Source organism: Microcebus murinus, chromosome 18 (assembly GCF_040939455.1).
Source record: "Microcebus murinus isolate Inina chromosome 18, M.murinus_Inina_mat1.0, whole genome shotgun sequence".
NCBI classification, from domain to species: domain Eukaryota; kingdom Metazoa; phylum Chordata; class Mammalia; order Primates; family Cheirogaleidae; genus Microcebus; species Microcebus murinus.
The window spans coordinates 22,309,954-22,327,259 of record NC_134121.1 but is presented as its reverse complement, the minus strand read 5'-3'; the positions used below and the strand labels follow the sequence as shown (position 1 = coordinate 22,327,259).

The window sequence follows — 17,306 nt, the reverse complement described above, 5'->3', positions numbered from 1 at the left end:
TGAGAGGCAGCTCTTAGCATTATGCCCCCAAAATAGTAGAAAAATCTACCCACAACTCCAAAGCCAACCATCCCAAAGTACAGTCTAGGACAAGTGGAAGAAGAAGTCTCACTTGGCAGAAGATCTTCAATAAGGATGGGCTGAAGGACAGCTCCTTTTGATCCACCCCAGTGCTCTGGGAGAATGGGGCAGACAAGCCAGAAATTTTCTGTAGGTCCGTTCTGATACGCACTTCTCCAAAGCACAATGCCACATAGTGTCTGCCCAGAAGAGAAACTTCACTACCACCAGGTTCATCCATCCCACAGCAACCTCCTCCCCAGCCCCACATTCATTCTTTTGTCCTTCCTATAAATACAGTTCAAATCACATAGAATAGTCTCATAGCAGTTTTTAATATCCGTCTCACAAGATAATGGTACCCAGGCTAACAAGGAGATTTCAGCAAGAACTTTCTTCCCTCCTTGGGCTGTGAGGCCTCTGTAAAAGAATCTCACTTTGCAAACCCAACTCCAAAATATTCCCCAAGTGGAGAAGAATATAGGGTACTCACGGCAGATCATGGCTAAGGAGTTTGCTGGAAATCCACAGGTTATCAATTTCCTAAAACAGTATTGGAGAAAGCTTTGTACACTAGCTGCTAGGTAAGCAATGAGCAGCTTGACAAGCCAAGAAAGGTTCTGGGTTCTAGAAGAAGAGGAATTGCTATAGGCACTTCCACTAAATTTGTGCCATTCCATAGCAACTGGCTTCTCTGCTCAGCACTCGCCTGATGACATCAGTTGAACTTGCTTAGAATTTCTATTTTATGGGTATGCTGCCCTGATTCCCCTCTTAAATTAGAACAGTGAGGCCTTTTATTTCCTGTTATCTTTCTTCTATTCTTTACTTCTGATTCTTTCTTATGTGCTCTGGACATTGTGTGCCCTATAAACATTTTTAGCTGAACGACTTACATCAACCCCAGTGTTCCCCAAATAGCTCCAGGACCATCTTGGTAAAGAGATGGCAAGGATGGGATTAATTACAAAAGTCACCCAGGATTTTAAAAAGTAAATTAAAAGTTTAAATTCAGCTGGCTCAACTACACACACACCCAGAGAGTCTCCCAGAACTCACCACTGTTTGCTGGTGCTGCTGAAACTTAAGACTGACATTCTGGATCCAAAAAAAGCGGAAGGAGCCAACCTTTAGCTCCGCCTGCAGATTCCGCTGACACCACTTGGTGGCCCACCGGACCGCAAGCCACCTGCAGAAAACTCCCTGTGAATTCATAGAACCCTCTCTCAAGGGCTTCCCACATCCCTTGCTGGCCACAAAAAGCCTCGCAAAGGATCATGTTTTGCAACTGGACTTTCTGCACAACTCTCCTTCTTCCCAAAGCACCAGTCTATCATACACATTCAGCCACAATGATCAGGATCCTAGCCCCCAGAAACCCCTCCACCCAGAGGATATCACACACACTAAACTCCACTTTAAGTTGGGAATAAAAAAAGCAATCTCTCAAATCGTTAGGAATCCCAGAGGTAGAGAGAAGAGGCCCTAGCAGGAATCAAAGCAGAGGCAGCTCTGTCAGATGTGCCATCACACACTCCCCAAAGGGTCTCAGTTTCTCCACTCCAGACAGGTGTCCACAAGAAGGCACTGTGGGGTCAGAACCGACCAACTCAAATGCTGCTCTCGCCTGGATAACCAGACCTCCCGTCCCGCTCCCCAGGGCGAGGCTGCAAGTGCACTTCGCCCTTGGTGAAGAGGACATTCAGGGGCTTGTGGGGGAGAGAAAGGGAGACCACCGAACCAAGCCCCTTTCTCACACACACCTATTCTGTTCCCGACCTCAGCATTTCCTCAGGCCCCACCCGCTCCCTCAGTCTCCCCCCCAACACTGGCAGCCCATCCCCAGCAGCTCCGGCCGCAAGGCCCGCTCAAGCCCTCCCCTCACCGCGCGCCCCCTCCTCGGCCCCATCCTCTCCGCCTCCGGCGCCTCTGTCCAGCGCGAGCCCCCTCCTCAGTCCTTCTTCCTTCCCCCGCCCGCCGTGGCCGCGAGCCCCTCACCGGCCTAGAAAGAGGGCGGTAAGCGCAACCAGCAGCAAGACCAACAGCGCGGAGACGAGCAGAGTCATTTAGGTCCGGGTCCGGCCCGGCTGGCCCCGGCCCCCGCCATGCCGGGCCCCGACGCCGGATCCGCACAGCGCCGCCGCGGGCCGACCAGCCGCGCGCGCAGGGATAACGCTGTGCGAGGAAGCGTTGGTGCGCACGCGAGCCCCGCCTTCCGCAGCCCGCCAGCCAGCCAGCTGGCTCCCTCCTGCGCTCCGCCCCGCCCCGCGTCCGTGAGGGCCTGAGGGCCGACTGGCTGCTTGCGCGAAGTATAGGCGTGGCTCCAGGAAGAGGGCGCAGCGGAACCGAGCCAGAGTTGACACACACGCCCCGCCCCGGGCGCGCCAGACGGTGCCCGGAACTGCGGAGCCCCAGGCCCGCTGGGGTCGGAGTCCACGCCCGCTCCCTGTGCTGGCTGTGGGCCTGGCTGGCTCATTTTGGCCGCGGAGGGTTCCACTTTCCGGGGAGTTATGTAGGCTGCCTGACCACTTAGGGCTTGCACAGAGGGTTCTGCGGCAGTTACACCCCTGGGTCAGACACAGTAGCACGCCCATCTTATTCAAGGATTCTCTGTGAAAATTATTGAGGAACTCACGAGGTGATTAAAAGGCCTCAAAAATCCCACCTCATTTCATCCACAGGGGAAACCCATGAGTTGTTAACTCATTTACTGTTTGAACACTGTTCTGGTAATATGTATTTTTTTTGTTTTGTCCATATGTGGTTACAAATTAGCATGTATTGACCTACCTTTTGGGCAGTTTTAAGTATCTACCATAGCATGAAATTGGCCCCGGGAGGTGAGGAGAGGGGGAAAATACTGCAGACGTAGTAAACATTGTTCTTGCCCTTAAGCAACAAATGGTTTTTCTGGGAAGCAAACATTATTATTAATACATAAAATATGGAATTCAGGGTCAATTCAGGTCAGGGTCAATTTTGCCTGCTTCTCTGTAAAATGAGGGAATTGGCCAACGGTCTCTTGGAGTTACTGTGATGCTATGGATTAATATGTGAATGATGATCTACTAATACAGTATAAACTAAAGAAATCAGGTGTGGTAGCCCATGCCTATAGTCCCAGCTACGTGGGGCTGGAGCCTGAGGCTGGAGGATCGCTTGAGCCTAAGAGTTTGAAGTTGCAGTGGGTTATGATGATGACGCCACTGCCTTCTAGCCCAGGCAACAGAGCCAGACCCACTCTCAAAAGGAATCAAGCAAGGAAGGACAGAGGGAGGGACAGAAGGAAAGAAGGAATCCTAAAGATTTCAAAATAAATACTAAATAAATTCATGTCCTTTTGCTTTCACTTCCTAATCTCCATAAATTTCCTTCAAGATTTTGCTCAGAGCCTCTTTTTGGCTCCCTGAGATAAAGCACCATTTAAACTTTCACCTGTGTGTTGCCCAAAGTTGCTTTTACTCCTCCCACTGGTTTCCTTCCCTATCTAGTCCTCCTATCAATTATTTCACATCTCCCCAAGGGGTCCACCACTGTTTCAATGCCATACTTACCTCTCAAGCACTATTTCTGTGTCATCTTCCTTGTAATCTGCAGCCTCCCATCAGGGTGTGTCCTCTGAAAGCTCAGGGAAAACCCAACAATTCACTGAAAACTGTCCAAATCAAGGAGTGTCTTGCAACACTTCTCCACTCTAGTTCACCTTACCCAACCTGTTCCCTTTATTCAGCTAAGATTCCTATCATTTCCTTCTTTTTCCCTAGACTGTTACTAGCCCTACTCCCAACCATCTCATAGCCTAAAATTTTGATTTTTATTATTTGTCTACTGCTTTCTGGAAAGATTTCAAATAATCAATGTAACTGAAGTGAAATAAGGGGTTGGTAGGTAGAGGAAGCAATGGAGACTCAGTTTACTGAGACCAGAAGTCCTTGTAAAAGAAACCATATCTTTTAAAGTAATGGCCATGTTTGGCACAGAACTGGCTTCTGTAAATGTTCAACATCAATTACTTCTTTCTCCTTTAAAAATAAAAGTTCAACATAAACAACTTAAAGCAAGTAGAAAAAAGAACAAAACCCAGAAGTTTCTAAAAATGAAAAAGGCTGCTAGTCACTGAAATGCCAGCAGATGGCAGTCACCACTGTTTACCACTACCATGACTGAAGGATATAGGAACAAACTTTCTGGAATTAATCCGCACAAGAAAGGAGGAAATGAGGTAAGGAGAGGACAAACATTTTCTATTCACCTTTTGAGAGAAAGATATATCTCTGTTTATAAAAAAAAAGACTTGTTTTCTGAGAGCTAAACACAATTATAGTGCAGTGAAAAGAACATGAGTCAGACATAGCTGGATTACTATCCCAAATTTACTAGTTTTCAGAATCAGGCAGTTATCCAACTTTTCTGTTCCACATTGGTAAAACTTTAATATCTACCTTATATTTCTGTGAAGATTCAATGATGTATAATATGGTGCCTGGTATTTAGTAGTGAATACATGTTGGTCTCTCTTTCTACTCCTATACTTTTTCTCATCTGCAGTAACAGATCCAAAGCAAAATATTTCATTGGCTATTTATTATGCTGTATTCTTTTGAGAGTCTTAGACATAATTAGTCAAAAATCTAATAAAGATGAGGTGGCTGGGGAGAAGTGAAAGTAGAGAGAGAAAAGGTTTGGATGCAAATAAAGCCCTTAAAAAAGACTCAGCACAGTAGCTCACGCCTGTAATCCTAGCACTTTGAGAGGCCCAGGTAGGAATATCACTTGAGGCCAGGAGTTCAAGACCAGCCTGAGCAACAGAGCAATACCCTGTCTCTACAACAAATTTAAAAATTAGCCAGGTGTGGTGGTGTGCACCTGTAGTCCCAGCTACTCAGGAGGCTGAGGCAAGAGGATCGCTTGAGCCCAAGAGTTTAAGGTTGCAGTGAGTTATGATGATGCCACTGTACTCTAGCCCAGACAACAAAGTGAGTCCCTATCTCAAGAAAAAAAAAAAAAAGTGGTAGGGGGCCATGTAGAAGGTTCCCAGCATCTCAAAAGTTATCTTATGACTTGAGGATTAAGCAAATCATGAAATTGCACATCTGATAAATAACAACACAGTGACTAGTAGAAAATTCTTTTCTAAAAAATCATATTGGAGAAAGAATAGGGGTAAAGTCACACACATTAACAATCCACAACGCCAAGCTCTTAAGGAGTAATAGTATCCCAGCTAAGAGGGATGTCCTCTGCAGTATGTTTTATCAGTGTGAATAAAAAGCATTTGTTCCTTCACCAACATGTCCTCAGAAAGAACTGACCCAAGTCTGGGAAAGCAACCAATTAAAGTGTGAAGGGCTGAAGCTTCCAAACACAACCACTATTTTCTGTCATGCATCTACATCTCAGTGCTGACATGGCCACTGCCCAGGAAACTTGTGGCAGGGTTCCCAGGGTGAAGCAGAGATTATGTCTATAAACACTGTGTGGTGACAATGGCTGAGAGTCTCTACATTCATAGCTCTGCATGGTGGGCTTCTGCCTTCAGCAACTCACTGGGCTTCATGAAGATGCCTTCCATGGCTTTCCAGTAGTTGTTCTGGCTTGGCTGAGCCATACCATGCACCTCTTTTTGTCCACTGATGGGTCGGCCATATTGTTCTCCTGTGACAGACAGCAGTACCTCAGTGGAAGAATGTTTGAACCGCACCTCACCATCTCTCACCCAATAGGGCCCATTACAGAGCACTGTCCAGTCATCCAGATAATCACCTTCACCTTCCTCACCAAAAGCACTCACTTCCTGGAAAACACAGAAGGTGGTAACATTAGCATGGCTGACTCACAGGCTTGAAAATGGGAGGGAGTCAATGGGAATAAAACCAAGGCTACCCAGAAGTGAAAAATGAGAGGATTTCTAGTGTTGTTTACAGAAAATAAAACACGCTGTGGAGAAAAAACAAAAACAAAAAACAGACACAAAGGGCATGTAAGAGGAAAAGAAATTAGCTGCCATAAGATTATGGTCCAAATAATTACTTTGCAATTAATACTATTAATATATCTGCCTTATATGTTGTATTAAAGTCTTAAAGCACTTTATATCTCTTGTTATTTGACTTTAAATATTCCTGCTTCATTACCTTAACTAGAAATTAAACAACCTGATGAGAAAGTTAGAAATGGGATAGGATCTGGAGTCAGGCAGACCCTGAATCTCAGCTTGATTCCTTTCTGTGTAATTCCTTTGAGCCTTCATTTTCTCCTCTATAAAATGATGACAATATCACCTTACAGAGCAACTGTGAAAATTAAATGAGAGAATAAATAATAATTAAGTGAAATATAGCAGGTTCTCTGTATTCCACTCCTCATCTAACTCCTATTCTCCTTAAGGCCAAATATTCAGTTTCTATATAATGGCAATCAAAAAATTACTGAGTATTTCAGAAATTTTTAAATACACACCAATAACTACATAATTTTAGATGATAAAAAGCAGTCAGGCCAGGCATGGTAGCTCACGCCTGTAATCCTAGCACTCTGGGAGGCCGAAGCGGGTGGATCGCTCAAGGTCAGGAGTTTGAAACCAGCCTGAGCAAGAGCGAGATACCATCTCCATTAAAAATACAAAGAAATTAATTGGCCAACTAAAAATATATATACAAAAAAAATTAGCTGGGCATGGTGGATCATGCCTGTAGTCCCAGCTACTTGGGGGGCTGAGGCAGGAAGATCGGCTGAGCCCAGGAGTTTGAGGTTGCTGTGAGCTAGGCTGACACCATGCCACTCACTCTAGCATGGGCAGCAAAGTGAAACTCTGACTCAAAAAAAAAAAAGCAGTCATTTGAAAACGGACTTGTAAGACTAAAGGCAAAAGAACTGTACATAAGCATAGAAGTCTACTTGATAGAATTGTTTCCCATGGGGGTACCTGTTAAGAATTCTGGTAGTTAAACTTGTATACTGGAACTGAACAATAAATGGATAGCAGATGGTAGGAGTCAGTTGTCTAACTGTTGGAGTGAGAATTTACAAATAAGCACAGGGAGGAGAATAGAATGATCTACATGGTAATGGAAGACAGTTGAAGACTGTATAAGAGCCCTAGCCAGGCATGGTTGCACACGCCTATAGTCCCAGCTAATCAGGAGGCTGAGGCAGGAGGGCTGCTTGAGCCCAGGAGTTTGAGGCTGCAGGGAGCTATGATCTTGCCTGTGAATAGCCAACCGCAATCCTACCTGAGCAACATAGGAAGACCCCCATCTTTTTAAGAAAACAAACAAAAAAAACCCATGTTTAACTTAACATAGATACACATGATATCTACATATAAATATTTGTATAGACATGTATATGTACATGAGTAAGTATACACACATATATTTCTTTCTTTCTTTCTTTTTTTTTCTCACTTTGTTGCCCAGGCTAGAGTGAGTGCCGTGGTGTCAGCCTAGCTCACAGCAACCTAAATCTCCTGGGTTCACATAATCTTGCTGCCTCAGCCTCCCGAGTAGCTGGGACTACAGGCATGCGCCACCATGCCTGGCTAATTTTTTCTATATATATCAGTTGGCCAATTAATTTCTTTCTATTTATAGTAGAGACAGGGGTCTCACTCTTGCTCAGGCTGGTTTTGAACTCCTGACCTAGAGCGATCCGCCCGCCTCGGCCTCCCAGCGTGTTAGGATTACAGGCGTGAGCCACCACGCCCGGCCCACCGGCCCACATATATTTCTTTATTCTATCAGGTGAGAGGGCCTAAAAGAAACACTCCAATAGCAAAAAGCTCACATAGGGCCTAGATCTTGGTTCTAATACCATTCTTTAATAAAAGGAAGCAGGACTCTTTAGAGAAATAGCCAATCCTAGTACTAGGGCAAGAAATAAAGAAGATGAGCCTGGAGCATCATTTAGTAACACAAGGTAAGGAAATGCTTGAAAACACAATGGGATTCTATCAAAGGGACACAAAAGCCACTGAAAGAACTCCCAACAGCCAAAGTTGAAACAATTTGAGCAACAAAATAAAGACAATGGTATTGGATTATAACTCAAAGTATAAAATAAATATTCATGAGGTCATATAATACAAACAAATGACTGAATAAATCAATTGGAGAGAAGAGACAAATCGCCCATATGAAAAAATTCCCAAATAAATTATGGAGATATTCCATCCTAAAATAGGGGAAGCATCACACCCCATTCCTTTTTTTTTTTTTTTTTTGAGACAGAGTCTCGCTTTCTTGCCTAGGCTAGAGTGAGTGCCATGGCATCAGCCTAGCTCACAGCAACCTCAAACTCCTGGGCTCAAGCAATCCTCCTGCCTCAGCCTCCCAAGTTGCTGGGACTACAGGCACGAGCCACCATGCCCGGCTAATTTTTTATATATATATATTAGTTGGCCAATTGATTTCTTTCTATTTTTATAGTAGAGACAGGGTCTCGCTCAGGCTGGGTTTGAACTCCTGACCTTGAGCAATCCGCCCACCTCGGCCTCCCAGAGTGCTAGGATTACAAGCTTGAGCCACCACGCCCGGCCCCCTTTTTTTTTTTTTTTTTTGAGACAGAGTCTCACTTTGTTGCCCAGGTTAGAGTGAGTGCCCTGGTGTCAGCCTAGCTCACAGCAACCTCAAGCTCCTGAGCTCAAGCAATTCTCCTGCCTCAGCCTCCCAAGTAGCTGGGACTATAGACATGCGCCACCAAGCCCGGCTGATTTTTTCTATATATATTAGTTGGCCAATTAATTTCTTTCTATTTATAGTAGAGACTGCGTCTTGCTCTTGCTCAGACTGGTTTCGAACTCCTGACCTGGAGCAATCCGCCCGCCTCAGCCTCCCAGAGTGCTAGGATTACAGGCGTGAGCCACCACGCCCGGCCCCCATTCCTTAAGTATGGAATGCACATGGGGACTTCCTTCTAAAATTAGGGTATGAAAAGGGAGAAAATAAAAAGATTAAATTTATAGGAGAAACCCAACAAACACTACTTTAGCCAGGTAATCAAAGTCATTATAAACAATCATAAATCCACCTGTAATCCTAGCACTCTGGGAGGCTAAGGTGTGCGGATGGATCGTTTAAACTCAGGAGTTCAAGACCAGCCTGAGCAACAGTGAGAACCCGTCTCTACTAAAACTAGAAAGAAATTAGCTGGACAACTAAAAATATATAGAAAACATTAGCCAGGCATGGTGGCACATGCCTGTAGTCCCACCTACTCGGGAGGTTGAGGCAGGAGGATTCCTTGAATCCAGAACTTTGAGGTTGCTGTGAGCTAGGCTGATGCCTTAGCACTCTAGCCCAGGCAACAGAAGGAGACTCTGGATCAAAAAAAAAATCATAAGTCATGTAGATAGTATGACCTTTCATATGATGACATGAAAATGGCACTGTACCTCTGTGATCTTCCTCCCTAAACCCTTCATAAACCAAATCTAATCATGAGAAAAATATCACTCAAATTCCAACAAAGGTGCATCATCCTACAATACAGCTCACTAGCACTACTCAAAACTGTCAAGGTCTTCAAAAACTAGGAAAGTTTGAAAAACTGTCACACCACAAAGGAGCCAAATGAGACATTGACAACTAAATATAATGTGGTATACTAAAATGGAAAAATGACATTAGGTAAAAACTAAGAAAATAGAAATAAACTATGGATTTTAGTTGATAATATTGCTTCATTAACTGTAGCAAATTTACTAATATAAGATGTTAATAGGGAAAACTGGACAGGCACAGTGGGCAGTGGCTCACACCTGTAATCTCAGCATTTTGGGAGGCCAAAGCAGGAGGATCACTTGAGGCCAGGAGTTAAGACCACCCATAGCAAGACCCCAGTCTCTACAAAAGAAAAATAAGGGAAAATTGCAGAGTAGGGTGGGGGAAGCAGTCATTAAGGGGTCAACAACTCCTGAAAGGGCCAGGTGTGGTGGCTCACGCCTGTAATCCTAACACTCTGGGAAGCCAAGGCGGGCGAATTACTCAAGGTCAGGAGTTCGAAACTAGACTGAGCAAGAGTGAGATCCCGTCTCAAGTAAAAGTAGTAAGAAATTAATTGGCCAACTAATATATATAGAAAAAATTAGCCAGGCATGGTAGCACATGCCTGTAGTCCCAGCTACTCAGGAGGCTGAGTCAGGAGGATCGCTTGAGCCCAGGAGTTTGAGGTTGCGGTGAGCTAGGATAACGCCACGGCACTATAGCCCGGGCAACAGAGTGAGACTCTGTCTCAAGGAAAAAAAAAAACAACTTGAAGCAACCCCTGAAAGCTCAAAGTTTAAAAATGTGGTATAGCTGGCTACAGTGGCACATGCCTGTAATCCCAGCTACTTGCGAGGCTAAGGTGGGAGGATCCTTGAACCCAGGAGTTCAAGGCTGCAATGAACTAATCCTACCATCGCACTCCAGCCTGGGCAACAAAGCAAGACCCTGTCACAAGAAAATTTTATTTATTTATTTGAGACAGAGTCTTGCTCTGTTGCCCGGGCTAGAGTGCCATGGCATCAGCCTAGCTCACAGCAACCTCAAATTCCTGGGCTCAAGTGATCCTACTGCCTCAGCCTCCCAAGTAGCTGGGACTACAGGCACACACCACCATGCCCGGTTAATTTTTTCTATTTTTAGTTGTTTGGCTCATTTCTTTCTATTTTTAGTAGAGATTAGGTCTCACTCTTGTTCAGGGTGGTCTCGAACTCCTGAGCTTAAGCAATCCTCCCACCCAGAGTGCTAGGATTATAGGCATGAGACACCATGCCTGGCCCACAAAATATTTTTAAAAAGTAGTACAATATCTAATCCATTTTCCTAATGTGGCTAGTTAGCATCATTAAAAAATAATATCCTATTGCAAGTTTGGAAAAAATTTGGTTTCTTTATTATAGGATTTATCAGAACTTATGATATGCTAATGTATACCTATTCTGTCTTTCTTCCCCATTTCTTGATTTGGTCTAGATGTAAAGTCTCCACTTTGATCAGAAACAAGTTTCTTCACACTTATAAGAGAGCCATTTCTCCAGGTCTGCACATAAGAGAACATCTACACCTGGAAAAGAAAGGGTTAAGAACCAAGAAATCAAACAATACGACTGAGTAATACAGAGCATCAATGATCCACTGGATGCCACCTTACCTGGTTTCCAGAAAGAGGTGAAGTGAAATGGTGACTATGGAGGTTTCGACCAGTATTGACATGTGTCAGCCGAATGGGCTGGCCACACTTGATGGGGGTTCCCCTCTCACACACTGTGGCAGTCTTCCCCCGTATCCTCCAGTAACTGTTGCTGTCGTCCACAGAGGTTACACCTGTTACTGACTGCTGACCACTACCTGCAGTTAAAGAAAGAAAGGAGACTCGCTTTCCCTGCTGCCAATGAGTTGAGTAGAGGCAGAGGCTCAGATGCATTCAAGATTCAGCTTCACCTGTAACCCACCACCATGGCCAAGGAAGACATTGCTACTGGAAGTGTAATGAACGTTAATGATGCTTTACAAGAAGTGCTGAAGAACTTCCTCATCCACAATGGCTATAGGGGATGTGCAAAGTGGCCAAAGCCTCAGACAAGGCCCAAGCCCTGCTTGCATCCAACTGTATGTAATGAGCCTGTGTACGTCAAGATGGTGAAGGCCCTTTGTGCTAAACAGCAAATGACCTAATTAGTGTTGATGATCATAAGAAACTAGGGAAATGGGTAGGCCTCTGTAAAATAGGGAAAACCCCATAAAGTGGTTGGTTGCAATCATGTTGTAGTTAAGGACTATGGCAAAGAATCTCAGGCCAAGATGTTATCAAAGTGTACTTCAAATGCAAGAAATGAACAAATAAGGCTGGGTAAGGTGGCTCACACCTGTAATCCTAGCACTCTGGGAGACCGTGTGCAGGAGGATCGATTGAGGTCAGGAGTTTCAGACCAGCCTGAGCAAGAGTGAGACCCTGGCTCTATTAAAAATAGAAAAAATTAGCCAGGCATGGTGTAGTGTGCCTGTAGTCCCAGCTACTTGGGAAGCTGAGGCAGTAGGATCACTTGAGCCCAGGAGTTTGAGGTTGCTGTGAGCTAGGCTGATACCATGACACTCTAGCCCAGGCAACAGAGTGAGACTTTGTCTCAGGAAAAAAAAAAAAAAAGAAATGAACAAATAAAAAATTTGGCTTATGTTTCCCAAAATGAAAAAAAAAAAAAAAAAAAAAGAAAGGCGAGTAAGCACAACCTAAACCCTTCTCTTTCCTATGAACAACAATGTGCCCTGTGACATAAAACAGATATGAAGGAGGGGGGAGAAAATGCTAATATTTTTCATGTACATTAAAATATTGCTAAAAAAACATTAAATTTCATATAGTATTAGTTATATGACAAACTATACTTAGGAGTGTATCATATCACAAAATTCTAAGAATTTGTGTCAAAGGACACTAGATATATAAATATAAGGGTTTTTTTTTTAAGCACAGGCAGTGTTTACCCATATATAGTAGCCCAGATAGCCCCTAATATATGTCAGCTGTCTAATAATAATTTTAACATGTTTGTAATATTATTCAATGTTCAATATGTACTACAATAAAAATTTTTATATTTTACAATTAAAATGAGAAAACTTTATGCCATCAACTTTAATTCAAGCAGCAATTATAGCTCCTAAACTCTTATAACACATTGATAGACCACTCATAAAAGTATTCCTGGATCATCTAAATTTGGTTAATCTTGCCTTAAGTGGTACATTTCTGCAGAGAAAGAAAAAGAAAGAAAGAAAAAGAAAGAAAAAAAGAAAGAAAAAAAAAGAAAGAAAGAAAAAGAAAAAAGAAATATACACAAATAGGTATCAGGCACTGACCTAAGTCCTTTACTTGAATATTCTTTTTTTTTTTTTTTTGAGACAGAGTCTCACTTTTTTTGTTGCCCTGGCTAGAGTGAGTGCCATGGCATCAGCCTCACTCACAGCAACCTCAAACTCCGGGGCTCAAGCGATCCTTCTGCCTCAGCCTCCCAAGTAGCTAGGACTACAGGCATGCACCACCATGCCCGGCTAATTTTTTATATATATATTTTTAGTTGGTCAATTAATTTCTATTTTTAGTAGAGACGGGGTCTCGCACAGGCTGGTTTCGAACTGCTGACCTCGAGCAATCAGCCCGCCTCGGCCTCCCAGAGTGCTAGGATTACAGGCGTGAGCCACCGCGCCCGGCCTGAATATTCTTATTTGACACACACATCTGTTCTCTGAAGTAGGTATTATTATTTTCCCCCATTTTACACTGGAGTGCTGGATAGGCTATACCAAGCCCAAGGTCATACAGCTCTATGAAAAAAGGCTGGAGCTGAACCTACACAGCCTAACTCTAGAACTAGCACTCAACCACTCCACTACCTGACGCCCCACTTAGGTCATCTTTATTCCTCCATCTTTACTTGCTGTCCAGTTTCCCCCACTCTCTCACGCACTCCAGAGATAGTCTTTTCCCTAAGCTTCATTCACTACCCAGTTGATCGAAGGCACCTCATATTTCCCAGATACTTTCCTCAATTACTCTCACCTGTTTCTCCCAGCTTTGACCACACTGCAGGGGTCCTCAAACTTTTTAAACAGGGGGCCAGTTCACTGTCCCTCACACCATTGGAGGGCCGGTGGAGAGTGCAGCGCACATTCCACACATGCGCACTGTGGGCCCCGGACGAGTTGGCTGCTAGGCAGGACGGGCAGTGGTGGCAAAAACACCCGGCGGGCCAGATAAATGTCCTCGGCTGGCCACATGTGGCCAGAGGGCCGTAGTTTGAGGACCCTGGACCACAGTATTTTGATACTTCCCTTTTACCATGTAACACATTATGCCTTGCACTAGTTATCTGAATGAATACAGAAAACTATTAGCACCTCTCTACTGGCTTCCTCCATCAGCTCAGGACTTTATTATATCTTAAAAAAAAAAAAAAAAAAGAAGCCGGGTGCAGTGGCTCACACCTGTAATCCTAGCACTCTGGGAGGCCGAGGCAAGTGGATTGCTCAAGGTCAGGAGTTCAAAACCAGCTCTGAGCAAGAGCAAGACCCCATCTCTACTATAAATAGAAAGAAATTAATTGACCAATTAATATATATAGAAAAAATTAGCCAGGCATGGTGGGGCATGCCTGTAGTCCCAGCTACTTGGGAGGCTGAGGCAGTAGGATTGCTTGAGTCCAGGAGTTTGAGGTTGCTGTGAGCTAGGCTGACGCCATGGCACTCACTCTAGCCTGGGCAACAAAGTGAGACTCTGTCTCAAAAAAAAAAAAAAAGAAAGAAAAGAAAGAGGCTGGGCATGGTGGCTCACGCCTGTAATCCTAGCACTCTGGGAGGCTGAGGCGGGCAGATTGCTCGAGGTCAGGAGTTCAAAACCAGCCTGAGCGAGACCCATCTCTACTAAAAATAGAAAGAAATTAATTGGCCAACTAAAAATATATATACAAAAAATTAGCTGGGCATGGTGGCGCATGTCTGTAGTCCCAGCTACTTGGGAGGCTGAGGCAGTAAGGATTGCTTGAGGCCAGGAGATTGAGGTTGCTATGAGCTAGGCTGATGCCAGAGCACTCACTCTAGCCTTGGCAACAAATGTTCTAGAACTAGCACTCAACCACTCCACCACCTGACGCCCCACTTAGGTCATCTTTATTCCTCCATCTTTACTTGCTGTCCAGTTTCCCCCACTCTCTCACGCACTCCAAAAACTCTGTCTTAAAAAAAAGAAAGAAAAGAAAAGAAGGCTAACCAACTCTCCCTTCATACTTCTGATTACTGTGTTACAGCTCTCTCAGTCATCAAAGTCATGCTTCACTAAAGCATGGTCTACATTTCATCTCCTACTTTTTCACTTTCTTATTTTATTTTTCCATGAGTCTTTACCACTTTTTCACTTTCTAGTCAACCTTCCATTTCCTCCCCCTAATCATTATATCTTGAGATTACCTGGAGTTCTATAACTGGCCCTTATCTCCTTTTTTTTTTTTTTTTTTTTTGAGACAGAGTCTCACTCTATCACCCCGGGTAGAGTGCACTGGCATCATCCTAGCAACCTCAACCTCCTGGGCTCAAAGGATCCTCCTGCCTCAGCCTTCTAAGGAGCTGAGGTTACAGGTGCATGCCACCACACCTGGCTAATTTATCTATTTTTAGTAGTGGCAGGGTCTTACTCTTGCTCAAGCTGGTCTTGAACTCCTGACCTTAAGCAACCCTCCCACGTTGGCCTCGGTCACCCAGAGTGTGAGCCACAGCACCCTGCCCCTTATCTGTCTCCATCAGTAGTTCTTAAACAATTGTTGGGGGTCAGGACAAAAGCATCCATATTTTTAATAAGTTTCTCAAGTGATTAAAACTGACACCAGATTGAGAACCACAGTTCATCCTGGGTAGTTTCATCTACTACCAACACATCCTCAGTCATTGTCTGTACAATGATGTTATATTTAACTCTGAACTCACCTGCCAAATCAACTAGCCAATTAGACAAAATATTTTTTAAAAATTAACTCTGTATCTCAAGCTTAGCACAGATCCCTCTTCTGAACTCCAGACTGAACCTGGTTCCCAAATCTGGCTGCACAACAGAACCACCCAAAGAGCTTTTTAAACCTACATCAACATTTTCGTACTGCTAGGTCTCTCTCCACCTGCATTCTTTTTTTTTTTTTCTATTTTTACTTATTACAGGTACACCTCCATTCTAATTCAGTAGATCCAAAGTAGGAAACGAGATCAACTTAAGGTTGATTATTAAGGATTATCATTATTAGGATTATTCAGACATCCCAATGATAACTCAGTTCCTTTCCTAGTCTAATTGCTCACACAGGTTTTGGAAATCAAGAACCACAAACTAGCCTACCTGAGAGAACTCATTCCTCCTTTAGTAAATAACATCATTAGTCACCCAAGATAAAAATCAGTTACCTTAGATGTCTCTCACATCTCATTAGCTGAACTTTTCTCTTTTTTTTTTCTGTTTTTATTGCCTTGCAACTTGCTTGACTGATTGACTATGGCATCTTCTGTACTAAGAATACTAGGCACGAAATAAATGTACGCTGAATGAATGAACCCAGAAATAATTGATTACTAAGCATTTAATTTTCATACAGTAAAAAGCACTTTCCTCTGCGATTTCTGTCACTTCTTTACAAGGTTAAAAGTTTGAGTAAAAGGGGATCAAGGCCGGGCGTGGTGGCTCACGCCTGTAATCCTAGCACTCTGGGAGGCTTAGGTAGGCGGATTGCTCGAGGTTAGGAGTTCGAAACCAGCCTGATCGAGACCCTGTCTCTACTAAAAATAGAAAGAAATTAATTGAGCAGCTAAAATATATATATATACAAAAAATTAGCTGGGCATGGTGGCGCATGCCTGTAGTCCCAGCTGCTCAGGAGGCTGAGGCAGTAGGATTGCTTGAGCCCAGGAGTTTGAGGTTGCTGTGAGCTAGGCTGATGCCACGGCACTCACTCTAGACTGGGCAACAAAGTGAGATTCTGTCTCAAAAAAAAAAAAAAAGAGCAAGTGTACGATGCAAAACAGCTAGACAGAAGGTTGTAGTCAAAGAGTAAACTCTTGGAGCTTAAAACTTCAGAGATACAGCACTTACTGCCATTTTCTACGTCTGTCTCTCTCGCACTTAGTAGTGCCATCCCGGAGCAGCTGAAAGCAGGCTTTGAACCTGGACAGAGTTGGATAGAACCCTTGTCTCTGTCATTCACTAGCTGCAAAGCCTTGAGTAAGCGATTTAACTTCTGAGTCTGTTTCCCTACCTGCGAAATGAAGATGACAACAGTACCTACCTCACAGGAATGTTAAAATTCGGAAACAAGTACATTTGGAACGTGCCTGACCGGTAATTCGCCAAATATTAGCTGGTATTATGATTAAGATGCCTTCCAACAACTCAGTTCTCCGACTCTCCGCCTTTAGATCTCAGGAACCTCCCCAGAGCACCCCTAACCTTCCCAGACCACACCCTCACATTTTCTGTAGGCTCCGCCCCCTCCAGAGCCCACAAGGCCTCCTCAGCCCACCGAACCTCCGTCCCGCACAGTACCTGACCCATAGCGCACGTCGTGTGAGTGCAGTCGGACGTTGTGGCGCGTATTGAGAAGCTTCACCACAGAGCCACAAGTAACAACAGCCAGATTGGATGCTCCCACAGCGCCCCACAAACCCCCGAACAGCAGCAGCGGTACTACAGCCATTCTAGCTGGATTGCGGAGCCCCCAAACCTGGAAGACAACT

General features: G+C 44.1%; 2 protein-coding genes across 6 annotated transcripts in view; both read right to left on the bottom strand.

Annotated features, from left to right (window-relative positions):
- Positions 1-2,225, bottom strand: part of BLTP2 (bridge-like lipid transfer protein family member 2) — a 32,135-nt gene extending 29,910 nt beyond the window's left edge. For all 4 annotated transcript variants that reach the window (XM_075994315.1, XM_075994316.1, XM_075994317.1 and 1 more), the window contains exons 1-4: positions 2,059-2,225; positions 1,120-1,249; positions 554-603; positions 113-260 (exon numbers count right to left, since the gene is read on the bottom strand). In XM_075994315.1, coding sequence (XP_075850430.1) covers positions 113-260; positions 554-603; positions 1,120-1,249; positions 2,059-2,126 — 396 coding nt within the window. In that variant the 5' untranslated portion in view covers positions 2,127-2,225. The remainder of the gene's footprint in view (positions 1-112; positions 261-553; positions 604-1,119; positions 1,250-2,058) is intronic.
- Positions 2,226-5,186: 2,961 nt separating this feature from the next.
- Positions 5,187-17,266, bottom strand: SDF2 (stromal cell derived factor 2). Of its 2 annotated transcripts, XM_020281233.2 has the most exons (4): positions 17,116-17,266; positions 11,194-11,390; positions 5,824-5,854; positions 5,187-5,715 (listed from the first exon to the last, which is right to left on the bottom strand). In XM_020281233.2, exons 1-4 carry the CDS (start codon positions 17,264-17,266, stop codon positions 5,567-5,569), a joined length of 528 nt encoding a protein of 175 aa, XP_020136822.1. In that variant the 3' UTR covers positions 5,187-5,566. The 2 variants fall into 2 exon arrangements, with proteins under 2 accessions (XP_020136822.1, XP_012596034.2); XM_012740580.3 differs by having other exon boundaries at positions 5,187-5,854.
- Between the last annotated feature and the right edge of the window lie 40 nt (positions 17,267-17,306).